Genomic DNA, 27,832 nt, shown 5'->3' with positions numbered 1-27,832 from the left:
CTCCCTCCCTCTCTCCCTCTCTCCCTCTCTCCCTCTCTCCCTCTCTCCCTTTCTCTCCCTCCCTCCCTCTTCCTCTCTCTCCCTCTCTCTCCCTCCCTCTCTCTCCCTCTCTCTCCCTCTCCCTCTCTCTCTCTCTCGCTATCGTGGGCCATTTGGGGAGTGACCTCACATATAGAAGTGCTTTCTCCCCCAACCCTCCATGCCCCCTCTCTATTTCCCCCTCTCTCTGTAACCCTGCCTATCAAATAAATTAAATTAAAAAAAAAACCCTCATCCCAGGCCTATTTAAGCAAAATCTACATTTTTAACAAGACGCCCACAAGAGATACATTTAGAGCAGCAGGGCAGGCTAGGAGGTCTCACAGCATGGTTCCCGAACCACAAGCAGCTGTTCCTAGGAATTGTGAGAAATGCAATGACGGGAGGTGTTGCCCAAGTTAGCTATGGCTTAACAAGCCTTACAGGTGATTCCGATGCTTGCTAACGTGAGGGAGCCACCTTGAAGGCCACATTTTAATTATACAAACCTGATGGCAAGTACTAATCAGGTTGACACAAGGCAAGGAGATTCACTGGTGGCAGAAGCCTGTTTCACAGCCACGGTCATTAAGAGGCATTAACTAGTGTCTCAAGAGCTAGGTAAGCTTTTAATCCGAGATGTTAAAATAATAGCATATACAACAGTCAAGACAAGTCAGGTAAGGAAATGCTGGTGACCGTTGATTCCTCCTTTTAAAGTGAGTCAGTGGTGGGTACATTCTAGAACTTTAGCAGTTTCTTTCTGATTCTTCAGTGCATCTGTGACAAGGCCACCATGTTATTAGCTCTCTGTGGTATCTGATGCGTTCCTTGAAATGTTGTCAATCCGAAGCTCAAATTCAGGACAAAAGAATGGTGGTTTTCCACCAGTTATATAAATGGGAGAGTTAATGATAAGAACACTTTAAGGAATAATTCATTCAACTGTTGAGCACCTGTCACAAATTAGACAATTTTAGATAATAAGAATTTGAAGATTAAAAGATAGTGCTTTCAGGCCAGCACCAGGGTTCACTTGGCTAATCCTCCATCTCCGGAATCCCATATGGGCGCCGGGTTCTAGTCCTGGTTGCTCCTCTTCCAGTCTAGCTCTCTGGTGTGGCCCAGGAAGGCAGTGGAGGATGACCCAAGTGCTTGGGCCCCTGCACCCGCATGGGAGACCAGGAAGAAGCACCTGGCTCCTGGCTTCGGGTTGGTGTAGCTCCGGCCGTAGCAGCCATTTGAGGGGGTGAACCAACGGAAGGAAGACCTTTCTCTCTGTCTCTCCCTCTCACTGTCTGTAACTTTACCTGTCAAATAATTAAATAAATAATCTTAAAAAAAAGATAGTGCTTTCTCCCAAGGAGCATACAGCCCATTAGGCAAACAGGCATAATCAGAAGATAATTTTGCCATATTATGACACCGTGTATTATATATGTCTGGAATGATCAGTTCTTACAACCCCTGGCCTAATAGCAGTTTGAATATGGATTTGAAAAAGGTGAGAATAATGAGAAAGACCCATAAGTAGCCACTGGAACATTTTAAGCAAGAGGTTGAACAGTTACAAACATAGAAATGTATCCATTTAAGTGTCTTATAAAACACAATTTTTATAGCTAGCTATTGATCCATTGTATCACTAGAAGCAAGAAGGGACTTAGGTGATTCAAAACAATTTTAAAAAAATCTCTGACTTTAGCAGGTTTTATATAAATCATGCTTTAAACAATGCAGCAAATGTCTGATGTTTCTCAACATGCCCTTTTTATTATCTCCAGCATTCCATGGTTCTATTGTTTATGCCAGCATTATGCTTAATTAAGCACCATGACAATATCAATAAGAGTATGAAAGCAAGATGTGGCACAGATCATCCAAAAATGCAGCCATCCTGGCACAGAGATAAACCATAAAGAAACAAAGAGTACTTCCCAGAAATTGTTTTTCCTTTAAGTAGAAGATCCAAACATAAAAGATGGTATTCCATAGACGAGAATAAGAGATCACAATGTCCATAGTCTTGAGCACTTAAACATGGTCTCAGGTCACTACACCAATAATGCTATCTATGCTGCTTTCATACAATTTAGGAAGGGTACATTTATGATTTCTCACTGCAAAATGAGCAGATCTTAGAAAAGAGAGCCTCCTATAAGCATGATTTTCTCTAAGGAGCCCTCTCTAACCTTCCCAGCTTGAGGTGGTTCTTTCTCAACTTCCCATGTTGTCTTGAAACTCTCTGCACGTTTTAATCATAGCACTCATCTCTATGAACTGTAGTTGCAGATTTATTGTCCTTCTTCTCATCAACAAAGGCCCAAAGGGTGTTTGGGTTATACTTAATTACATTACCGTCAATCTTCTTAGCCATCCATCCATCCACTCAACATCCATCCTACCTTCCATCCATCCATCTATTAATTGATACATCCATATTATATGTTATGTGTTATTTTAGTCACTGAGGGTATAGCTTTGGGAACTACAAACTCCTAGTTATAAAGGAGCTGAAGATCTATGACAGGAGACAGTCAACAAATAAATAGACAAATAAGTTAAAAAATTGCAGATAGTGATAAAGGCTGTACAATTAATGAAGCAAAGCAATAGGATGGAAAGAAATGGGGTGGAAGAGGGATCTTCAGGTTGAGTGTTCAGAGCAGGACTTACTGAGATTTTGACTTTGGAGCTGAGACTTCTGAACATCAGAAGAGAACTCAGGGGAAAAAATACTCCAAGCAGGAGTAACCGGAAATGCACAGGTCTTAAGTTTTCCTGTGCTTAGAAATCTTAAGAAATGGGGGCTGCAGAGAGCAAAGTCAGTGTACTGGGAGAGCGGATCTTGTTCTAAATTAAATTAGAAGCCTTTGGAGAGATACAAGTAGGCTAATGTCATCATCAGATTCACATTTTAAAAAAGCCATCCTGGGGTTCTGTGTTGTGGCATAGCGGGCCCATATTGGATCACCAATTTGAGTCCCGGCTACTCTTCTTCCAATCCAGCTCCCTGCTAATGTGCCTGGGAAAGCAGTGGATGATGGCCTAAGTACTCCTGCCACTCACATGGGAGACCTGGATGGACTTCTAGGCTTTGGCCCAGACCAGCCCTGGCTACTGTGGCCATTTGGGGAGTGAACCAATGGATGGAAGCCCTCTCTTTCTCTCTCTCTCTGTCACTCTGCATATCAAGTAATTAAAATCTTAAAACCAAAAAAAAGCTATTCTGAACACTATACGAAGCACACAAGGAGAAAAGATGCAGTTCATATGCTAGTTTTCCTCATTAATCAACCATCCCATATCTGGCAAATGTATCCACTTCATGGGATTATTGGAGTACCTGGATTATGCTAAGTGTTGAACCATTATACCAAAAACTGTGGTTATAATGGTGATGATGACAAACAGATGGAAGGGACAAATGCACTGGGAGAATTCATCGGCAAATTGAGAGAATTGTGTCCACACAACTGTGTGGAGAGCTGTGTAAAAGGATGGGAAGACCACTTTTAAGTGAGCAGGGTCTTTCTCTTCATACTTTAAGCTTCTATTGCTTCAGTTCTTGAAGAAACTTCTATGACTTCAGCGCCAGACTATTCCTTGAGTTAACCATACTGATGCACAATTTGTTCTTCCTTTACTTAATGAAATATTCTTTTAGATAGATTTTGTAATTATGGTAAATATGTACAACATAAAATTGACCATTTTAACTATATTTAAGTGTATTGTGATCCTCTGAAAAATTGGTGGGAAAAATAAAATAAAATATAATGAGCATTTCCCAAGAACTTTTTTAAAGACTCCCTCATATGGTGGTGGTTAGCACATTCATGTTGTTTTTCCACTGTCCCCACCAACCATCTCTAGACTTCCTTCACTTTCCCAATCTGAAGTTCTGGAATTAGTTATCTGTCATTAACAGCTCAGTCCAGACCACAGCCACTCTACTTTCTGTCTCTATGAATTCACCACTCTAGGTACCTCATGGAAGTGGGGTCATACAGTATTTGTCCTTTTATGGCTTTCTCATTTTATGTAGCATAATATCCTCAAAGTCATCCAAGTTATAACCTGTGTCATAATGTCTTCTTTTTAAAAAAATATTTATTTATTTAAAAGGCAGAATTGCAGAGAGAGGGAATGACAGAGAGAGAGATCTTGCATCTGTTGATTCACTCTCCAAATGGCTACAATGGCCAGGGCTGGGCCAGGCTGAAGCCAGGAGACTCCATTCAAATCTTCCACGTGGGTAGCAGGGCCCCAAGCACCTGGATCATCTTCTGCTGCTTTATCAGGCACATCAGCAGGGAGCTGGATTGGAAATGGAGCTGCTGCGACTTGAACTGGTGCCCATATGGGAGGCTGACATTGTTAAGTGGTAGCTTAACCCACTGTACCACAACACCAGGCCTCCTGTCTATTTTATGGCTGAATATTTTCCATTGTAACAATATACTACATTTGGTTTACCCCTTCATCTGTTCACAGATCCTTGGCTTGCTTCCACATTTTGACTATTGGGCATATACTCCTGAACATGGGTGTGCTGTAGGGGAGGTTTTTTGAGGCAGATTGAATATTCAATCACTTATTCATTCCCTTACTCTTCTTTCCCTCACTAATATTTCTTGAGTGTTTACTTAGGCTGGCACTGATATTTCTTTTAAGCTAAGGTACTGTAACTCAGTACTTTTGGAATATTCTCCAATGGATATAGAATGTATCAAAGCATTAGTTTCTCTCCAGGTTTAAAACCTGCTGAAGAAATTTTAAGCAATATACTCAACTAGCAATTGTTGATGGTTGGCATTGTGTGTGGCATGAAATCTGCTCCAAGAGTCTCGCAGAGGCTGATGTTGTGGTACAGTGGATTGCAACTGCCACTTGGGACATCTGCATCTCACATCAGAGTGCTGGTTGAGTCCCTGTTACTCCACTTTCATTCTAGCTCCCTGCTGATGCGCCTGGGGAACAAGAGCTGATGGTTCAAGTACTTGAATGTGGGAGACCCAGATGGGGTTCCTGGCTCTGCATCATAAACTGGCCGGGCCACTGTTGTTGCAGCCATTTGGGGAGTGAACCAGCAAATGGAAGATGTCTCTCTCTGTCTCTGTCACTCCACCTTTCAAATAAATAAATAAATCTTTTCTATTTTCTTTCTAAAAAATTGCATTCTGCCCTATATAATCAGTCTCCTAAAGAATGCAGAAAACTGCCAGCAGATAATCAGGAGAAAAAAATGAACTAAAAATTCTGGATCCGTGAAAAGAAAGTTACACTTTGGGAGTCAATTAGAATTTCAATGAGTTCAGAGATTGTCATTAGATTTTTGTACACATAGCTTTTTTAGAGATACCTAAAAGTTACTAATTGAATGGAGGATAGTTATGTAAATATCAGCCCAATGTTTATAGCAGTGAGCCAACCATCGAAGTGGATAAATCTGAATGATAATTTGCAGATTGTGCTTAAGGTCAGGGAGAGAATGAGTTCTCAGTTATAAAACAGATCCAGCTAGAATCTCATACTTAGAGTTCACAGAATTGTACATCGAATAAACAGGCAAATCAACTGCTTAAGCATTTAGTGCATGTGATGTGAAATAAATGAACCAAAAGGAAAAGAGGTAGCAATAGTAATAACAGGGAGGATGGAGAAATACAAATGAATGGTAAGGAAGGCGGAGTGGTCCGGAAAAGTGCAAAGTAAGTTCATGGCCCCAAAGGTTTTAAACTCACTGTGTTTCTTTCTTCAGATGACAACTCTGCCATTATTGTCAAAAAAAGAGAGCCAAAGAAATAAGCTCTAGAGAATAAAAATCAAGATCATAAAACAGCCTACACACATGCTTCACAGGCATACTTTACATGCACTGCTTTGTCATCCCTAGAATGCGATTCAAGAAGAAACACGGATGGGAGAAAAGTTTCCCAATGTGAGGTATGTTGGTGGTAAGCACTGCCCAGTAGTCAGGACTTCAGCGGGCGTGTCAATCCAGGACAGAAATGAATGCAAGCAGCTGTGTTTCACGATCTGACCTCAGGCCGCTGGAGCTGTAGTATTTCCATAATATGACTGTAAAAAATATGTCCCTCTAGCCTTATTTGCTTTCCTTAATGGATAATGCTTCTGGCTTGGATCTTTGTGTGGAAAAAAAGGATCTTTTGTCTCATAAAATGTTACAGAGGTTGCTATGGCAACACACTTTAATTTTATTCCTATCTCAGAAGATAAACACGGAAAAAATGCAATTGGCAATTTAATCAAACATTTAGCATTAGCTTTAGGTCTACAGAGCATTTTTGCTTTTTGTTTTTAAGGAACATTAGCACTTTTGTTAACCTTCTGCACTCAATTAAGCAGAATCCTAAAGTCCTGTCTAAAAGGTATTACGCTGCCAACTTAAAAATACCCTGTGGCCAAGTTTTAAAACCCACAGGGGAAAGCAAGCATGCTGCTTCTATGACAAAATTCTTAGGTGGCCAGAATGAGTTTGCATTTGTGGGGAATTTTCTCTGGGCTAAAAAAAAAATCCTGACCATCTCCACATTAACAAAGGCAGTGCCAATTTGATTTGAAATAAAACCTATCTGTTGAATACAGAGAAAATCATGGAAAGATTTTCTATTAGTAAACTTCGCAATACACTGCATTAAAACCTTTGCCATTAAGGCAAGTTGTTTGCTTTGCAGTCGGTAAATAACCAAGGTTATTGCATGCAGAGGAGGTCATTTGAAGCCCCAGCTCCCTGTTGAACTGTAACAATAAACATTTACAGGAGACTCCGAGGCTTCCACACTTGCCAGCCTCATAAAACGAGGCAAAGAGCACAAGGCGGAGGGAAGACACAGGAAGCGGGGTCGGCCTTGCACTCTGAGCATCTGGCTCCCGAGGCGGCTCCTCTGCAGTTGCAGGCCCTCTGGCCCCTGACTGTGTTCTCAACAGCTCTTCTCCGCCGTTACCCTCACGTGACAATGTCATCAATTTTTCTCCTCTGTAAGAGAAGAATCTAGGCAGCAGAAGAGTTCATGAAGGCTGTGGTCAGTGTCTACCACGCTCCAGCTACGCCCCGTGAGGGCCGGCTCTGAGTGTGATTCTCCACGTGCCACACTACCGGGTCCCGAGCTCGCGCCACCATTTTCCCAACAAGGGTCCTCATCCGTTCATTAAGTGATTGGAACACATGCATCCTGCCCGATTTTAACTCTGCTCGACCTTTGCAGAGTAGTTAACATCACTGTTATGACGGATATACACACTAACATTTAGCAATACCCAGAACAAATACACTGAGATCACAATACTTTTCAAACAGCGCAAGTATACAATGAAAGGGCCTACCTAAGTTGTTCTGGAAGCATTTTCCCTTCATAAAAGTCCCCCAGTATTTACAGTCTGTAGATGAGATCACACTCTTGAAATGCTACAGATGCACTGTGAATGAAGAGGAGCCAGAGGGAAAGAGGTTGTTCACGCTGACACTACTTGTATTGAGAAGATTCGACAGCACGGGCGGGCGGGCAGGCGGGCGTGGTGCTCACTGGCCACTCACTGGCCTGCAACAATATTTGCCCAGTTGCTATGCAGAGAGGAGCAGCTGCCAACTCACTTCACTAATAAGCCTGAACCTGGCCTTTGCAGATAAGAGCGGCTATTGTTCACGTGAATGGGCTTGCTGATAAGATTCCATTAAGGTAGGTACAGAGACGTCTTCTTTGAGGACAAACTGTAGAACTGCTACATTTCTCTGCCACGCTCTGAATTTTCACAGCTGTTGCAGAAAGTAAACCAAGAGCTGATCACTACCGTGTTTTTTTTTAAATTAGATGTCCCCTCTTCAGGAACACACATGTAAGAAAATCACCTTTACATTTTTTTTTTTTTTAAATGTATTAGCTAATTTATTTAAAAGACAGAGGTACGGAGGGAGAGAGGGATCTTCTGTTTGCTGGTTCACTTCCAAATGGCCACAACAGTCAGGGCTGGGTCAGGCCAAAGCCAGGAGCCAGGAGCTTCATCCAGGTCTCCCATGCGGGTGCAGAGGCCCAAGAATTTGGGCCATCTTCAGCCACTTTCCCAGGTGCTTTAGCAGGGAGCTGGATCAGAAATGGAGGAGCCAGGACTCGAACTGGTACATATATGGGATATTAGCATTGCAGGCAGTGGCTTTACCCCCGTACACCACAGTGCCAGCCGCAGATGCTTTCTTTAAAAGGACACTATGACTGGAAATATAGACTAACTCACCTCCCCCATATTTCCATTTACATGTAGATACGCGTATGTATATACATATTACTATTTTAAAAATTTATTCTCTGAAAGGCAGTTACAGAAAGAGAAGGGGAGTTGGTTTTTTTTTTTTTTTTGGTTTGTTTGTTTTGGTGTTTTTGTTTTGTTTTTTTTTTTTTTTTTTTTTTTTGACAGGCAAAGCGGACAGAGAGAGAGACAGAGAGAAAGGTCTTCCTTTTCCATTGGTTCATCCCCCAATGGCCGCTGTGGCCGGCGCACTGTGCTGATCCGAAGCCAGGAGCCAGGTGCTTCCTCCTGGTCTCCCATGGGGTGCAGGGCCCAAGCACTTGGGCCATCCTCCACTGCACTCCCAAGCCACAGCAGAGAGCTGGACTGGAAGAGGGGCAACTGGGGCAGAATCCGGTGCCCTGACCAGGATTAGAACCCGGTGTGCCGGCACCGCAAGGCGGAGGATTAGCCTATTGAGCTGCGGCGCTGGCCGAGAAGAGGAGATCTTTTAACTACTGATCCACTCCCCACATTGCTGTAACGTCCAGGGCTGTGCCAGGCCGAAGCCAGCAGCCAGGAGCTTCATCCAGGTCTCCCATGTGGGTGGCAGGGCCCATGCACCTGGGCCATCTTCTACTGCTTTTCCTAGGCCATTAGCAGAGAGCTGGATCAGAAGTGAAGCAGCCAGGACTCAAACCAACATGCATATAGGGGACAGGCATTACAGCTGGTGGCTTTACCTGATATGCCACAACACCGGCCTAGGCTTATAATATACATATATAATATGTATACATACATAATATACATGTATTTATACATATATCTAACATACATATATATACATATGCATATATGTATGTATTAAAGTGGAGATTTACTTTAGGAAACTTCCCCCAAATTCTGAATGAATCCCTTTGGGTTTGACAGGTCTCCCTACACACATGTAGCCCCTAATGACACTCTGCATGAGCACACGGAATGAAATGTGTGCAAGTTTGAACAATACAGACTAATGTAAAGCACATGCCAATTTAGGCAGAGTTTAAAAAAAAGTCAAAGACAGATGTTTTTCTTTTTGTATTTAGAGAAACACCCTACTATTTTTTCAAATCATCCTGACTGTGTGCATTTTTGTGGGATTATATGAAGGGAAGACTATTCAGATCCTGACTTTAACTTCATGTAATGACAAAGGCACATGAAAGCAAGCATATTCAATGCATCTTTGTAAATAGCTTTTAGCAATGATCTTAGTGTGTTCCATAATAAAGGAAAAATGGAATAAGTTATTTAATATGTAGGATACTTTTGGTGTTCTACTCTAGAATTTCTCAAGTTTCTTTAGATTTAAAAGACAAGTTTATTTTGGTGGAAAAAATTTGAAATCCATACATAGCCTTTTTCCATAAATTTGCATAAATGTTGCATATTCGTGAAGACCTTTCATATTTTGAGTGGAACTGTTAGAGTATGTGATGCATATGAAGGAGTAAAGTCTTTTCTGCATGGTAATAGCACTTGCAAACATTTGTTTTTTAAACAGCCTATGTGCTTTTAAGTAGCAAAAGAAAGAGTCATTAACTAGGTATGCTGCAGGAGAATTCAGTTCATTAAGCTGCGGAGGAAGGGCACGCAGGATTCCAGCTGCGGAGAGGCAGTCCTGTTCAGGGAAGCAGTGAGCCTTAGCTTCCTTATTGAATTGACGCTGTCATTTAAAGCTATACACGGATGCATCCACACCTGATTGTGGCATAAGTTATGTATGTATAAATATAACACTTATGCAGTATTTTTAAAGCAACTCGCTGCTACAGATGTCAAAACCTGTCTTCCTTATGTATACTTTTTTTGTATTTTTATCACAGCCCCAATTTACAACTATGTGTTCATTCACCATTGGACATAGCATGTAAATTTTTGAAGTGATATTTGATGGAAAAAAACAATTACATCCTATCTTCATTTCTGAAATCAAACTTATATCTGTCTCCAAATAGCAAGGGAACTCCAGCACCCCACCCCAAAAGTTATTAACGTGTTTGATTATTGTTCCATTTTCCCTCTTCAGTGGTGACATCCAGCTTCCATTGCAGCTGTTGGGCTACTGAGCATTGCTACAGAAAGGACATGGCGACATCCAAGGGCTCAGCTGAGAACAAAAGTACAGATGAAAGACACAGGGGGCAGGCACTGTGGCACAGTAGGCTAAGCCTCCACCTGCGGTGCCGGCATCCCATATGGGAAGCTAATTCAGGTCCTGGCTGCTCCTCTTCTGAACCAGCTCTCTGCCATGGCCTTAAAAGGCAGCCGAAGATGGCCCAAGTGCTTGGGCCACTGCACCTATGTGGGAGACTCAGAAGAAGCTCTTGGCTCCTGGCTTCAGATTGGTGCAGCTCCAGCCCTTGGGGCCATTTGGGGAGTGAACTAGTGGAAGGAAGACCTCTCTCTGTGTCTCTTTTTCCCTGTAATTCTGCCACTCAAATAAATAAATAAAATCTTCAAAAAAGGATGGAAAGACAGAAGGGTGGAAGGAAAGCAGGAAGGAAGGAAGGGAGGGAGAGAGGAAGGAAGGAAGGAGGAAAGGAAGGAAGGGAGGGAGGGAGGGGGGAGGGAGGGGGCTGTGAGCTCTGTGGGAGGGTCAGGTGGAGTCTGGAAGGGCAGGCAAGCAGCCTCTGTGGGGGAATGTGGATGAGTGAGCAGAGGCATCAAGATCACAGTCCCAGCTCACAAGGAGATCTGGAGGACTCCACAATGGTGCTTTGTTTTTCTTTTGTTCTTCATTCTACTCTGTATAAAAACACATGCATCTTTCTCTCTTCACCATATTTTTAAAATTGCATAAGAATTTCCACAAAGTACGGTGGGTGTGGGGAATACTATCTAAAATCCAGGGTTTGGGGAAGAGGGGCAATGAGAGAGAGAGAGAGAATCTGTGCAGTACAATGTCAGTCATGTACATATTGCCACATGATTAAACTGACCGAATTGAGTCAAATTTCTGAGCAAATGCTAATCCCCATAATTTTCAGTGTGTGTGAAATGTGGAAGCTTAAAAAATGAGATTCAGAGGGCTGGCACTGTTGGTGTAGTGGGTAAAGCTGCTGCCTGCAGTGCCAGCATCCCTGACTGCTCCACTTCCCATCCAGCTCTCTGCTATGGCCTGGGAAAGCAGTGCTTGGGCCCTTGCAAATATATGGGAGACTCAGAAGAAGCTCCTGGCTCCTGGCTTCCAATCGGTGCAGCTCTAGCCGTTACGGCCATCTGGGGAGTGAACCAGCTGATGGAAGAGTCTCTCTCTGCCTCTCCCTCTGCCTCTGCCTCCTCTTCTCTCTCCATGTGACTCTGACTTTCAAATAAATATGTAAATCTTTAAAAAGAAAATAAAGGCCGGTGCCGCGGCTCACTAGGCTAATCCTCCGCCTTGCGGCGCCGGCACACCGGGTTCTAGTCCTGGTCGGGGCGCTGGATTCTGTCCCGGTTGCCCCTCTTCCAGGCCAGCTCTCTGCTGTGGCCAGGGAGTGCAGTGGAGGATGGCCCAAGTGCTTGGGCCCTGCACCCCATGGGAGACCAGGAGAAGCACCTGGCTCCTGCCATCGGATCAGCATGGTACGCCGGCCACGGCGGCCACTGGAGGGTGAACCAACGGCAAAGGAAGACCTTTCTCTCTGTCTCTCTCTCTCACTGTCCACTCTGCCTGTCAAAAAAAAAAAAAAAAAAGAAAAAAAAAGAAAAGAAAATTAAAAAATGAAGATTTTTAAAATGGAAAGATTGAATGTAATGCCTGTAAAGATGCAACCCACAAAACATTTTAGAATTAGACAGCACAAGCACAATACGAGCGTCCCTCTCAAAGCTGCAGACTGAGCGGACACAGATATCACTGCTATAAGGTTTACATTTTCCTTGAGAGTTGGGAGTGAGAGATTTGTGTAGGTCTGCTCTATTGAAATTTCTTAAACCTTATTTTATTGTAATCTGTAATTGTGAAGTAGTGATACATTGAGTTCTCACATACCCCTCACCCCACTTCCCTTATTGGCATCTCATATTACTGTATTTGTCACAATTAATGAACAACACCCAGCTTCCCCTACTTTTTTAATCCAAACTCCTTTTACCACTCTCACATGTGAGGGAGAACACAGTATTTTTCCCTCAGTGTCTGGCTGATCGCACTCTGCATGGTGGCCTCCAGTTCCATCCATCTTGCTGCAAATGACAGGATTTCATCCTTTCATAGCTGAGCAGTATTCCTCTGTGTGTGCGGCGTGTGCGTGTTTGTACACCACCTTTTCTTTATCTGTTCATCTGATGATAGACACATTGGTCAGTTCCATACTTTGACTATGTGAACAGTGCTGCTATCAACACGGTGGAGCAGGCATCTCTTTGATAGAGTAAGTTCATGCTTTGTGTGTAGATGCCCAGTAGTGGGATTGCTGGATCACATGGCAGATTATTAACCGTGATTAAAATTACCTGTGTATCCCTAATTTTCCCTTTATCACTAAGTAGACAAAGTCCAGTGAATTTTTTGCTCTATATCTACTTATTGGTTATTAATGACATAATATATTCATAATAATGGCTTCCCAAAATTTCTCATAGAGTTGAAAGGACCCTGGTGCTTTATTTGTTTATTATTTTAAATGGAAATTGTGAGGACTGGAGCAGACTTTTTATTTTTTTTTAAAGATCTTATTTATGTCTTTGAGAGGTAGAGTCCCAGACAGAGAGAAGCAGAGAGAGAGAAAGAGGTCTTCCATTTGCTGGTTCACTCCCCAAATGGCTGCAATGGCCAGAGCTGGGCTGATCTAAAGCCAAGAACTAGGACTTTCTTCTAGGTCTCTCACATGGGTGCAGGGGCCCAAGGACTTGGGCCATCATCTACTGCTTTCCTGGGCCATAGCAGAGAGCTAGGTTGGAAGTGGAGCAGCCGGGACTGGAACTGGTGCCCATATGGGATGCCAGTGCCACAGGCGGAGGCTTAGCCTACTACACCACAGCATCATCCCCCCATTCTTTATTTTTTTAAAAATATTTTTATTTTTATTTGGCACATACCAGTTATATTTTATTACTATTATTATTTATGTGAAAAGCAGAGAGAGAGAGAGAATGAGAGATCTTCCATCTGCTTGTTTACTCCCCGAATGCCTACAACTGCTGGGGCTGAGCCAGGCCAAAGCGGGGCATCTGCAACTCAATCCGAGTCTCCGTTGTAGGCGGCAGGGACTCAAGTACTTGAGCCATCATCTGCTTCCTCTCAGATGTGCTTCAGCAGGAGCTTGAATTTGGAGTAGAGGCTTGAGCTGGGAGTAGGGACACACTCGATTCCCCTCCCCTCTCCTCCCTCCCTCACTCCCTCCCCCCTCTCCTGCTAATGCACACTCTGGGAGGAATCCAGGCACTCTGAGTAAGACGTGGGCGTCCCCAGCAGCATCTTGCCTTCTGCACCAAGTGCCCGCCCCACCATGGCGCTTTAGATTCTTCACTAGGCTACTGAGGAATTTCAACTTCCATCTGGAGAGTTTTTAAATATTAAATTGAAAAAGTTTGTAGATAATTGAAAAGGACCTCAATGGACAGCTCAATGGGTACATTTCTGACATGTTATAAAAACATAAGAAATATGTCTGGAACTTAAAAATCTTAGAACCACATGATGTTACTAAGGTTTGGCTGTTTTACAGTGGAGCTGCAAGGGCAACTCAAGGTCAAGTGATGGAACAAATGCTCCTAGGTAGAAAGAGCACAGTGTGGTTCTCGCCTTTCTGGGTGGCCTCCCCGGTTAAGATAAAAGACTCTCTGGAGGAGCTCCCAAGGAACAATCTGGTGTACCCCCACCCTCAGTGCACCTGCTCATCTCCACTGAGCCTGGCCAATCCAAGCTGTCCAGACAGCCTTGACTATGCCCGTAAAAAGACACACCATGATCCCAATGCTTCTAACAATGTGCAGTTTCCTTGTGATACCTGGTTAAGAGAAAGTCTGTTCAAGGACAAGGAGATTGGTAATGCTCGTGCCACCAAAAAAAGAAACATGCTAAAGAACCATGTGCTTGTTATATAGAACATGTTTATATCTTCATGGACTTATGAATCAATATGATTTTCAAAATGCAAATACTTGGTATTGATAGTTACAGATAAGTGTCTCCTTCTGAAAATCCAGAACAACTTTGTTCTTTATAACAAGGTATAAATCTAGAAAAGAATGCAAGCCGAATTCGATGTGTCTAAAAATATATTACTTTTTTTTTTGACAGGCAGAGTTAGACAGTGAGAGAGAGACAGAGAGAAAGGTCTTCCTTTTCCATTGGTTCACCCCCTAAATGGCTGCTACAGCCTGAGCGTTGGACCGATCTGAAGCCAGGAGCCAGGAGCTTCTCCTGGTCTCCCATGTGGGTGCAGGGCCCAAGGACTTGGGCCATCCTCCACTTCACTCCCGGGCCACAGCAGAGAGCTGGACTGGAAAAGCAGCAACCGGGATAGAACCAGCGCCCCAACTGGGACTAGAACCCAGGGTACCGGCACCACAGGCGGAGAATTACCCAAGTGAGCCGCACCAGCCAAAAATATATTACTTTTTAGTGACTGATACTCCAGCGCTCCTAGAGAAAATTTTCTGTTTGCTGCTGTCCAAAGAGATTAGCTAAATGCCAGGAGATCATATCCTTTCTCTTACATTATCTTTGATCTGTTTCACACTATTATGATCAAGATACTTTCTTTGCATCTAGAATTTGGTCACAGGACAGATCAGAGGTTTATGAGTATTTTAAGGAAGAGAAAGAAATCCACTATACCATAACAAATACACTGGCTCTGCAACAAACATCAACATCATCTTACTAGACTTCGAAGACAAACTTTTCTCAAGGCTCTGTCTTAAAAATAGAAAAAGGAATTGGCTTTTCCCTTCAATTTAAATGAGATACTCTTCCATGAACTTTTCTTTCTTTCATGACGTAGGGTGACAATGACGAGGTCACATACTCCATCTACTAACCACCTGGAAATACTGTGGGACAACAGAATCTTGGTTCTAGAAATGGTCTCCACCGCGCTGAAGCCTGAACATGTGCTTTCCTGCCGGAGGCCGTCCTGCTGCTGGCTTCCCTCCGCCCTGGCCATCTGGAGCTCGACCTGCTTCCGTCAGGCTGGACAGCTGTTGCTGAGTGGATGCGCCGCGTCCTTCCTCGCCTCTCGGTTTCCCACCTGGGGCTGGCTTGCCCTGGGACATCTTCTCTGCTTACCTCCAGGTCTCCTTCAGGTCTCAGCTTGGGAGTTGCATCTCCCTCTTCCTCTACCTCGGCAGAGCTCTTGCTCCATGCATAATTACTTGTGTCAAAAGGACAGGAATGGGTCTCCAAAATCCCCTGCAGTACCCTCAGAATCGACTGCCATGTCTAATGAGCCTCCGATAACCACTCGATGGATGCCTATTTAATGAACATGAGTTGTAGCAGGAATAGTCACTTACATTGATGGCATTGGTCAGAAAAAAAAAGTGATGAACTCAAGTTTTCTCAAGGGTAATACAATACTGGCTCTAGGAAAATGTGTGCCCTTTGTATGGGAGCAAAGGAAATGAGAAAGGATGTGCTTTTCAATATTCAAGAGACCTATGACTTAATATGTAGTGATTTTCTCTAAAAACATGAAGATTCAGACCCAAAGTTAATAATTACATAAATGCTCTTGTGATCCTAGAGAAATTAGTTTATACATATATAAAATAAATATAAATATATAGTGTACTATAATATGAATATATATTATCTATACTATTTCAGTGAGTCTATCCACAATTTTAAATTATTTTATCTGTAAGCTCTTGAAGAGCAGTAGTGGATTTCATTTGTATTTCTGTCTGTCTCTAACAGTATTATGCCATAGATACCACTTAGATCCTTGCTAAGTCAGAAAAATGAATGAATAAGTAGTTCTATTTTTATAGAAAAATTACAAAGAGATTAAATGTTAAAACACATGGTAGACTGAGGAGGAGAGATGCCCTCACTTGGGACATTGGTTATGGCTTATCTAACCTCACGACAGTGAGAAACACGGGCTTACTGGCATTTGAACAAGAGAGCTGCGAATGCCCACTCAGGTATCTCAGCAACTGTTGAGTGAATTCCCCCTGAGCTGGGACAATGCCCTGCTCCAGGACAGCGAGACTTTCATCTTCCCCAGCATACTGAAGCCCACATTTACTTTCCCAGCACTTGGGAGCAGCTCCACAATTCTTGGACTTCAGTAGAAAGAGACTGAAAAGCAGCCCCTTGGGAAGGAGATTCTATCGTGGAGAGCACCTCGTTCCTGGAAGACCTTGGTTTGTACTTACATCAGGTGAATCTCCGACAATGCCTTACGCGTGTATATATAAAACACGGAACTCCACCAACTTTCTCCCTCGTGTGCCCTTTCGCTGAGGACGAGAGCTTTATCCTCCTGAAACTTCATATAACAAAATCTACATCCATTTAAAAGACACATACTAAAATTACTAACGCAAGGAGAAGCTGAGTGGAAAAATGACAAATAATTTTATTGGCAATAATTTGGGGGGGGTTCTCAATGTGCTCAATGTTACTGAGATTTGACTTTAATCATGGAAACGAAACGGTTTAATGGCGAGATAGCTGATACCTTGATGTTTCTCATTATAACTATGTGTTCTTCAATGATGGAGAACGTCAGGACCCCCTACTCTCGTTGCCAGGATCCAGGGCTTTGACTGCCTCACATCTTCTTCTCATCCCAGCCCTTTCTCTCCAGCGCCATCCTTTCCATCGACATCCAGATTTGTATGCACAACTGCTCTGAGATCACCAGACAGACACTTAGTAGGAAGCTCCAGCAAACAGTCTAAGAAGACTTGACGCCAACTCTCTTCTCAGTCATCTGCCTGTGAAACTTGTTCATACAGCTGTTCGCATTTCCACTAACAAATCCACACAATCGCTCAGACTCCAAATCATGTTTGCTTCTATTATCTATCAAGCCTCACAACCAAGCTGTGACCTCTAAATGGACCTCTAAAATGGAATATGAATCCAGCTCTTCACCATCTCCTTGGCTACAACAAGCCACTCCTGCTTTCCTGCTTAGACTCCTCCCTCTCCTTTACCAGGCTCTCCTATAGCCCTCTCTCCACACAGAGCATGGAGCCATGCGTGTCTTCTGAACACCAAATGCAGACCACTGTTCTCTTTTGGGATCAGGGGATCAGCAAATGGGTTCCCACTGTGGTTGGAAAAAGAGACCCTGCCTGGCTGAAAGGCCCCACTTGGTGTGAGTCTTTTCAAGGTGGCCCTCCATGCCCTCCAACTCCAGCAACACTGCCCTCTCCTACTTCATTCCCATCTCAGGGCCTTCCCCATGGCTTCCTGTTTCTGGTACCTCTTCCCTCTCCACTGAGCTCAACTTTCTCAGGGAGGCCTTCTCTGTCCGTACAAGCTACAGGAATCTTGACTCCCTGGTTACTTTCCAAGCGTGTAACATCATCTGAAGCCATATAGCTTCCTTACCTGTTTATGTATTTGCTATCTTCTTCCTCTTGCCGGGACATAAACTTGATGGCAACAACCCAATCTGTCTCATTAATTATTACATCCCCAGGGCCTAGGACACAGGTTTGCCCCTAGGATCCTTTAAGGGTGACTGACTGAATAGATCTCAGGTATGACTTATCTGCTTTGTGCACTGGTTTGCTCCCATAAATATCAGAGGCTCTAGAAATAGTGTATATAAACTACCTAGTGAAGGGCCAGAAACAGAAAACACAATGAATAGACATCTGGTCACTATAGGAAGAATGTTCTTTTCATAACTCTTAGACATGCTGGGAGGCAATTTGGTAGAGTGAAAAGGATGTTTGAAGTACAAAGCACTGGATTTGTGTTTTTGTTTGTTTTATTATCTATATCATCCTTGACCCAATCTTTCAGCTTTTTTAAAAAAATTCCTTTATTTGAAAGACAGAGTTACAGAGAGAGGGAGAAACAGACAGACAGAAAGAGAGATCCTCTCTCTTTTTTTTTGGTTCACTCCCCAAATGGTCGCAATGGCCAGAGCTGGACAAAAGCCAAAGCTGAGAGCCAGGAGCTCCTAACGTCTGCCTGGCCCAGCCCCTGCTGTTGCAATCATTTGAAGAGTGAGTCAGTGGATGGATGATCTCTCTCTCTTTCTCTCTCTCTGTCTTTCCCTCTCTCTATAACTCTGCCTTTCAAATAAAAATTAAATCTTTAAGAAAAATGTAAATGCTAAGCAAATGCATGTAATTTGAATACCCTTATTACGTGGAAATACCTGTTAATTAATGGAGGGAGGAAGTGTAGTAATGCTTGTTCTTTCTCTTGGCGTTCCTCCTGAATTAAGTGTGTAAAAGGTAAAGTTTCACAACTGACCCCATTTTAGATGGACTAGCTCATCCAATCAGCAGTGGATGGCATCTACTCTCATTCAAGCAAAGGTAAGCTTCAGCTATCTCAGTAAGGGGTTAGAAAAACAATATGAAAGTCCAGAATAATCTCTGGATTACACGCATGAATGAGAGCTTTCAATAAGCAGCAGCCTCTGTATGTGCTTTGATCTTCTTTTTTCTAACAACAAAAAATAGATTTTTGAAAATCGGTCATTTGCTTATCAGTCCCTGGTGGGTGGTCTGCTTCTTCATTCGGCCTTTTCCAGTGTGACTGTGGCAAATGTGGGAAAACGGGCCTCGGTGATGATTTGGGTTTCTCTGGCTCATCCTTGACTGCGTCTGGAGATTCCGTCCAGCACTGGGCCCTTGGCAGGGGCTGCACCAGTCTCTCTGGCCCCTTCCTGGCTCCAGGGCGTACTAACAGGCCCCAGAAATGTCTCCCTCCAGACCACAGATGCATTTTCCAACTCTTCTACAGACAGTGCTTCTTCTGTTATTGTAGGTAACTCTGCTTCCCAAGGCAAATAAATTATACCCAACAGCCTAGTTATGCTAGCAAGTTTATATGTGTGTGTATGTATGCATTCTTAGATAGAATAAAATCTTTGTTTATGTCCAGAATGGATATCCAAATGGCAAATCCGTTTGCCATGCAAATGTGTTTCAGGTTGAAAGCTGCATAAAGATAAAATTGGCTTTGCCTTCCACAAAGCTAATGTCCTTGGTGCTTCACATACTATCTGGCATTTACTAGATGCTCAATAAATGATGAATTTGTCTGAATGGCTGAATGACTTTCTCTGATCCCCAGATAATTTCAACCCAGAAACAGGAAATAGATACTGCTTAGGAGGGTGCTATTGGTTATTTAAATCAGTTTAGTATCATTGAATTCATTTGGATATCTAAGAATAATTTCTTTCCTGACAGTCAACGCTCTTTGTCTTCCAGTGTAAGTAGAACCTTTTAGAGAATGTTTTCAAAGGAATCTCTCTGCTTCAAATTATATATGAATCTGATAATAGACGCTCCCAAGCAGTTTCAGATTACACCATTGACCTTGTGCACAACTCTAGCACCTTCTAGTATTAGCCTCCCAACTGCAGTGTTCTGGAAGAGAAGAATCTCATTCTTAAAGTGTTGGGGAAGGAGATGGGAGTCACTGTGGGAAGCAAGTGACTGGCCCTAGAGAGTGAGGAGGTTTTGTCTAGAGGTCGTGTATTTCATTTAGGAAACCTGGACTATTTTATTTCACAGCAAGCTACCCATCAAGTTAGTCTGCAGACAGAAGAGTCCATGACCAGTTTGGGTTCAAGACTATCATGAAATTACTACACTGATCATCACACCTCTTTGATTCCTCTTAATAACTTTTGTGACCCACATGCTGAAAAGTGTAGAAGATGCCACTCAAATTCCATATGGACTCAAGGATTTTTAAAAATTCCAGTTAAAATGTATTGCTTTACATATCAACTTCTTTATGAAATTCAAAAGTTCTCTCTAAGTACCTCTTATGTTATTATTGCAATTATGTTCTTTAGTTTGAAACATGTATTTTTAAAAGTTTCAGCTATGTTGAGTTTTGGTATCATTATATCTCCTAGCAGCCAAAATCCATTGTCAAGGGGACCCTGGTTTACCCAGCTCAAGAGCTCATCATTTTTGCCTTGTCTATCAGAAGGGTTGGGTCCTTATTCCATGTTCTGCGTCTTTAATGATCTCTCTTTGCAGAAAAATGGCTCTGGATGTCTACATTTTCCTACAGCCTTGCTACATCATTGTCCAGATGACTTGGTAAACTAATCTGTATTTTCAGAGGCTAAAGGCTTGGGATGAAATCACTAAAGAACTTTAAGACAGATACATTAGGGGCAAATGTAGTGAGAAAAACGTGTTGTGACTAGAAGTCTACAGTTCTTTTCGTATTTTACTTCATTCTTCCAGGGAAAATATTTCTGCTTTTGTTAAAAGCATTTGTGACTCAGGGTGAGTCAAAAGGGGAATTTTCTAGCATTATGTCAGAACGGCCAGGAGCTATTTTAGGGCAAATCAAATCCTATGGACAGTCCATCCACTGCAACTTAGTCCTGCAGTAACCCCTTAGTCTGTAATTTCAATTGCTGTGTGGAAATTTACGAGTACATTATAATGGGAACCTTGTCATTTTATAAACACAGAAAAAGACACACCTAGGTCATGTTTTACAATAAGTGGCAGGCCATTATTACTTCCTCCGGTATTTCCTTTGTAATGCTGCTGCTGATGAACTCTTGGCACCATGACAATAAAAGCCATTCCATAGAAATTCCATTTTCACTTATGTAACAGGATGCTAGAGTGAGGCTCCTTTGGCCTCTGTCTCAAAGGAAGCACAACTGGGGTAGACAACAGGTACCACCTGGGTGGGACGGAGCCCCATATGTGGATTTTCAAAAAGCTTCTAAGGATCACTTCCCAAACACTTGGGCCCTGCAGCTAGTCAGGATGGTGAAAAGTGATCAGAGTTTGGAGAGGGAGGAAAGCCAGGTGACTACATCCTATTGGAGCCAGCTGTTGCCAGGCTGGCCCCTTGTGAAAGGCACCAGGGACTGGGGCTTATGCCCGCCCAGCACAGGCCTCCTTTAGAAGTTTGAAATGTGCACCTTGCACTTGGTATGCGCAGCGGATTGCTGCTTGATTTGTGCCTGAGCAAGCGGAAGTGGACGAGGGTCTCTTCTGCCCTAGGACATCTAACATGGAAGAAGGTCTGAGTAAGACCCTGCATAGAGAGGAGCCAGGAAAGTTCTGAGATGGCAAGATTGGTCTTGGGTTTCAGCTTATGGGGCTAACGACTGTGAGGCCTGTAGCATGGAGCTGGAAACTAGAGGCATTTCGAGCAGCCTGGAAGGGTGAGAGGGCACTTCTCAGAAAGGGGCGAGGATGGGGTGAGGAAGGAGTCATGAAGAATGTACTACTCAGTCCCTCCACGAGGGCCCAGCAGAAAGGCTCCGTACAGCCCACAAAGCACCCACTGCAAGGAGGAGCTGGCTGTGGTCATCACGGGTCCAGGTCCAGCAAAGCCACTCGGCCCAGGAAGGACTCTCCCATTCCCTCAGCTCTCCTACCTTTCCCGCTTCCTTGCCAGCGGGAAGGGTCATGGGCAGGAAGAGGAGGTGGGCAAGGCAAGATTCAAGAGCAGGAAGGAGGTCCTAACTGGGGCAGGGAGGCAATGCCACATCTCCTCAGGCCCAGAACTTTGACAGCTACATGAGCCCAATCTTATCACTGAAGGATGGTGCTGGAGACTTGAAGTGACTGTAGGGCACCCTACGCGGGAGCGGAGAGTGTCCTTGGAGACTTCACACAGGCACGAGTGAGATCACTTCACCAAGCGGTATGAACTTAAAGGGAGTGCAAGAGAAGCCTGGATTGTGATTTATTTCCTGAGTGCTCCTAATTCAACATACTGATACACCTTCAATGAATTCATGGCTGTGATTTAATGGCTATGGTTTCAGAGCTAGCACTTACGGAGGGAAATACAAAAACAGAGAGACTACAACTGTGATTCTTTCTTCAGAATGGGCCCAGAGCCATTGGAATATGCTCAGATGCGAGGAGCTCTACAGGGCAAACACATATTGAACAAATACGAGCGGAAATGTGAACGCAGCCCCGATGGATCCTGATGCTCCCCGGGAGAGGAGGACTGTAGGAACACCTGCCCTGCTGCCTTCTAATCCGTGCAAGGTGAGCACCTGGAGAATAAGAGAGAGCTGTAAACCAGAGGCAGAAGCAGCTCTCTTCTTTGAGGCTCTACGTCTTAATCATGGGAGAGTGTGGAAAACCTACTACCTTAGCACAAGAAGGTATCTGAGCAGCGTCCCAAGCTTTGAAACACTTCCCTGCCTCCTTCTCCCTAGCACAGTTTCTGCATTTTCTCATTTTCTGTGTCGCTTGTGTTCAGCTAGTTTGAGGAATATGAAGATTGATGGTCACCGCGCTGTTCCTCTCAGATGTGACTTCAATAATAACAGGATGAGTTTCAGACTTGTAGGAGAAGTGGATATTTTTGGCATTTTCAATTTAGGCTACCAAGAGGTTAACCTGTACTCATTGAAGGGATCCTGCTGTGCTCTGCTTACTCAGGTCCAGGAATTTCCCTTCCAGAAAGCCCATTTTTAAAAAGTTGAAAATACATGTGAGTAGACAAAACCAAATAGTTCACCTTTCTTTTCAACTTGTGTTCCCTCCGAGACATGAATAATATGGAGTTCCATTTCTGAGCGCATGCAATGTGTCGACACTGTGCTGGAGACTTGGAGCATTTGCTCTCAAATCCCCAGTACAGACTTTCAAGGTTGCTCTAGATGAAGCGCTTTCAAAGAGTTCATTTAAAGATGCATTTAAAAGATAAGTTTATTTTGGCACAAAAATTTTGAATGCATACTGGGGGTCTCTGAAAAGTTCATGGAAAATAATATGAAAAATTATGAATCGGTTTTTACTTTGTTTTGCCAAAAGAAACTTAGCTTTTAATTCTGTTTTCCAGTGTATTTTTGAAGTGCCTTCATACAGATTTCTGAAAAGGGAAATAAAGACTAAAGCATGTGTCTTAGGTTACTCGGCGAGTTTTCATCTGAGCCAGGAATCGATCTTGTCTTTGACTGGACTCCTAGCTCTTATGAATGTATTTTTTTAAATTTATTTATTTTTACAGGCAGAGTGACAGTGAGAGAGAGAGAGAGAGAGAGAGAGAGAGAGAGAAAGGTCTTCCTTTGCCATTGGTTCACCCTCCAATGGCCGCTGCGGCCAGCGCACCATGCTGATCTGAAGGCAGGAGCCAGGTGCTTCTCCTGGTCTCCCATGGGGTGCAGAGCCCAAGCACTTGGGCCATCCTCCACTGCACTCCCGGGCCACAGCAGAGAGCTGGACTGGAAGAGGATCAACCGGGACAGAATCTGGCGCCCTGACCAGGGCTAGAACCCGGTGTGCCGGCGCCGCTAGGCGGAGGATTAGCCTAGGGAGCCGCGGCGCCAGCCGACTCCTAGCTTTTAACAACTGTGCTAAATAGATCTAAGCTTTTGAATAAATTACTAACAAGGTGTCAAGATAGGCCATGATGCTGAATACATAGATGGATAATGAGGGATTAAGTCAACTGCCTTGGAAGGAACCGCTTTCTGCTTCCAAATCTGTTTAACTTGGCAAGGCTGTTCAGAAGCGGACCAGCCGGTCTACTTGCTCTTGTAGTGCTCTGCCTTACCCCTGGGTTAACTGCAGAACAGAAAGCTGAGGAGGGGATGGTTGATCTGCTAAAATCAGCTCCTTCCTTCTAATACTCAGATCCAGAATGCTTCAAAAAAAAAAAAAAAAAAAAAAAGAAGAGAAAAATTGAACAGAGCCTTGAAGCTGCTCTGGAGGAAACTCCGGCAGCTGCAAGTTTTCCCGGCTGGCAGGTCAGCCCAAGTCTGCCCTAACGCGCAGGGCTGAAAAGCGTGGCTCCGCCCCCCAGCCGGTGTCCCCTCCTCGCCACCTGGAGACTGCAGACTCAGCAGCTCCCTGGAAGACTACGGACCTGGGAGGGATGTTTCTCAGGCCCCAGCCTTCCGGAACAGTTTGAGTCGTCTTGGGTCTGTGGTTCTATTCTCTTTGTCCGTCCCCACCAACGCACCACAGAGCCCGTCTTGCAGGCATTTAGGACTTATTGACAAGTTTGGTTCATCGAAAAGAAAAAAACTGGGGGACATCCTGAATATTGGTGCTCAGTACTGCTTTCTCTTTCTTCCATACCTCTGCAGAAGAAAACAGTGATGAGGGGCCGGCGCTGTGGCGCAGTGGGTTAACGCCCTGGCCTGAGGTACCAGCATCCCATATGGGCGCCGGTTCTAGTCCTGGCTGCTCCACCTCCCATCCAGCTCTCTGCTGTGGCCTGGGAAAGCAGTAGAAGATGGCCCAAGTCCTTGGGGCCCTGCGCCCATGTGGGAGACCCGGAGGAAGCTCCTGGCTCCTGGCTCCTGGCTTCAGATCGGCGCAGCTCTGGCAGTTGTGGCCAATTGGGGAGTGAACCAGTGGATGGAGGACCTCTCTCTCTCTCTGTCTCTCTGCCTCTCCTCTCTGTGTAACTCTGACTTTCAAATAAATAAATCTTAAAAAAAGAGTGATGACAGCTGGCCTCAGCGTTAGCCACCTCCACATCCTGTAGATTGTTATTAGAGCCATTGCAATGCTTCCTCATTGACTTGCCCACCTCGGAGCGCCTGAAAGACCCGTCAGGGCTGTGGTTCCTCCTCCTCTCACACAGGGAAGCAGTAACAGATAGGCTCTTACTTAGACCGGCTTCAAATCCAAACACCTCACGTCAGGCCTGGATAAACTTGAGGACTCACTGACATCTCGGGGATTTAGTTTTCACTTCTTTATTTTTTTTTTTTTTTTTTTTTAACTTTTATTTAATGAATATACGTTTCCAAAGTACGAATAATGGATTACTATGGCTTCCCCCCCATACCGTCCCTCCCACCCACAACCCTCCCCTTTCCCACTCCCTCTCCCCTTCCATTCACATCAAGATTCATTTTCGATTATCTTAATATACAGAAGATCAGCTTAGTATACATTAAGTAAGGATTTCAACAGTTTGCTCCCACACAGAAACATAAAGTGAAAAATAATAGATGATTTTTTTTAATGATGATGAAATCAGATCAGACCTATTGTCATGTTTAATCCCAGTGAGAGTCAAGTTGGGAGTTGATAGTTTCTATTCTTTTTTTTTTTTTTTTTTTTTTTTTTTTTTTTTTTTACAGAGGATCAGTTTAGTATGCATTAAGTAAAGATTTCAACAGTTTGCACCCCCATAGAAACACAAAGTGAAATATATTATTTGAGTACTCGTTATAGCATTAAATCTCAATGCACAGCACATTAAGGACAGAGATCCTACATGAGGAGTAAGTGCACAGTGACTCCTGTTGTTGACTTTACCAATTGACACTCCTGTCTATGGCATCAGTAATCTCCCTATGCTCCCGTCATGAGTTTCCAAGGCTATGGAAGCCCCTTGAGTTCTCCGACTCTTATCTTGTTTAGACAAGGTCATAGTCAAAGTGGAGGTTCTCTCCTCCCTTCAGAGAAAGGTACCTCCTTCTTTGAAGACCTGTTCTTTTCACTGAGATCTCACTCACAGAGATCTTTTGCCAGAGTGTCTTGGCTTTCCATGCCTGAAATACTCTCATGGGCTTTTCAGCCAGATCTGAATGCCTTTAGGGCTGATTCTGAGGCCAGAGTGCTATTTAGGGCATCTGCCATTCTATGAGTCTGCTGAGTATTTCACTTCCCATGTTGGATCACTCTCCCCTTTATTTATTCTATCGGTTAGTGTTAGCAGGTACTAGACTTGCTTATGTGCTCCCTTTGACTCTTAGTCCTTTCATTATGATCAATTGCGAACTGAAATTGATCACTTGGACTAGTGAGATGGCATTGGTACATGCCACCTTGATGGGATTAAATTGGAGTCCCCTGGTATTTCACTTCTTTAAAATGGGCCAATGAGCTCAGAGACGTATCTCATAGAGTCGTTGTGTGGCTTTAGAGATCCTGCCCAGCATGGAAGTCCTCACGGGACGCCTAACACACGTTAGCATATAGTGCCTGCCAGCTCTTCAAATTTCCCTTCAGAGTTCCATAGCTTTCTTACCACTGATTGTTGTGACATTGCGCTGGGTAAGGAAATGGCTGCCGTTTTGTTTCCAAGCAAGAGCACTTAGGAATGACTTTTGCCGGCTGATTAGTACAGAGCTCATGTATGTAATCAGCGGTGCCGGCAAACTCGTGGAGGATTCCACTATCCTGGCGAATCGGACTTCCTTAAACGTACCGCCGCACACTTGTCTGCGTGTGAAGCTGCCTGCCTCCTGTCACCTCAAAAACCCAACCTTCCTGGCTCCTCTGCCCTCAGAGAACACTCGTGGGAGTATCCTCTATCTTTCTTCCCAAATGAACGTGGATTTCAGGGCTGGAAGAAGCTTGATGTTATCTGCAAATTAGAAATGTCCCCTTCTTAATTATTACTCCAGTACTAACGTCACATGTTCCCAGCACTAATCATAAGAGCTACTGTTTAATTCCGCTTTACTTTGTATACCTGTGTCCTTGCCTTTTTACTTCCAAGTCAGTTTACTATCCACGGACAGACTTCTCTGATCCAAGATTCATACTGGCTCGTCTTTATGTTTAGCAAGTTATAAAATGTGGCTAATAGCCTCCTAACCCAATTAAAAGCAAAAAACATTTTTATTTTGAATAATTGCCAAAGGCCTTTGAAGATCTTAATAACTGTATCTCAAGTTCTCCTTTGATCCACATACATATCGCCTTCATAAACAGTGGTTAATAAGTTAATCTGTCACGGTTCCTTTTTTTTTTAATTTTCTTTTATTTCTTTTAATGAATGCTCAAGACTCCCAAGTTTGTAGTTATGAAGTACTCTGATATAATCTGAGTGGAATCCTTATTGTTATATTACTAGTTCCTAAGCAAGTTATAAAATGATTCTAAATTTCACCCTTGAATTTCTTTATATTACTTAGATGACAGGCAAAAAATCTGAACAATTTACAAAAGAGAAAATCTAAACATCAAAAATATAAGTAATGTTCAAAAAACACACATAAAAATATTTTTAATTTATCAAATTAACAGGGAATGAAAAAAATCTAAACTATCCAACACAGGCAAGATCATACTGACTTGGGCTTTCTCCCACATAGGTAGGTATAAGGGTGCTTTGAATTACATTTCAGAATACAATATTAGTAGAAAGTGTAAAAGAGGTGGAAAATTAATATGTAACAAGGACATAAAGTATAGAGCATAGGTAACTCTAAATGTCGTTATTGGGTTTATAAAATGTAAAAATTCCTGAGGCCAGCGCTGTGGCGTAGTGGGTAAAGCCACCACCTGCAGTGCTGGCATCCCATATCGGTGCCAGTTCAAGTCCCGGCTGCTCCACTTCTGACCCAGCTCTCTGCTATGGCCTGGGAAAGCAGTGGAAGAGAGCCCAAGTGCTTGGGCTCCTGCTCTCATGTGGGAGACCTGGAGGAAGCTCCTGGCTCCTGGCTTCAGATCGGTGCAGCTTTGG

At 43.5% G+C, this 27,832-nt stretch overlaps 1 protein-coding gene across 4 annotated transcripts in view; it reads right to left on the bottom strand.

Annotated features, from left to right (window-relative positions):
- PALLD (palladin, cytoskeletal associated protein) overlaps window positions 1-27,832 on the bottom strand; it is a 455,211-nt gene that overhangs the window by 366,652 nt on the left and 60,727 nt on the right. The window contains exon 1 of one of the 4 annotated variants that reach the window (XM_070068274.1): window positions 7,369-7,504. The exons of the other annotated variants lie outside the window; for them this stretch is intronic. Within the exon in view, the coding sequence (XP_069924375.1) occupies window positions 7,369-7,388 (20 nt within the window). The 5' untranslated portion in view covers window positions 7,389-7,504. Of the gene's footprint in view, window positions 1-7,368; window positions 7,505-27,832 lie in introns of those variants that run through there. 4 annotated transcript variants of the gene reach the window in all.

Source organism: Oryctolagus cuniculus, chromosome 2 (genome assembly GCF_964237555.1).
Source record: "Oryctolagus cuniculus chromosome 2, mOryCun1.1, whole genome shotgun sequence".
NCBI classification, from domain to species: Eukaryota; Metazoa; Chordata; class Mammalia; order Lagomorpha; family Leporidae; genus Oryctolagus; species Oryctolagus cuniculus.
This window is presented reverse-complemented; position numbering and strand designations above follow the sequence as displayed.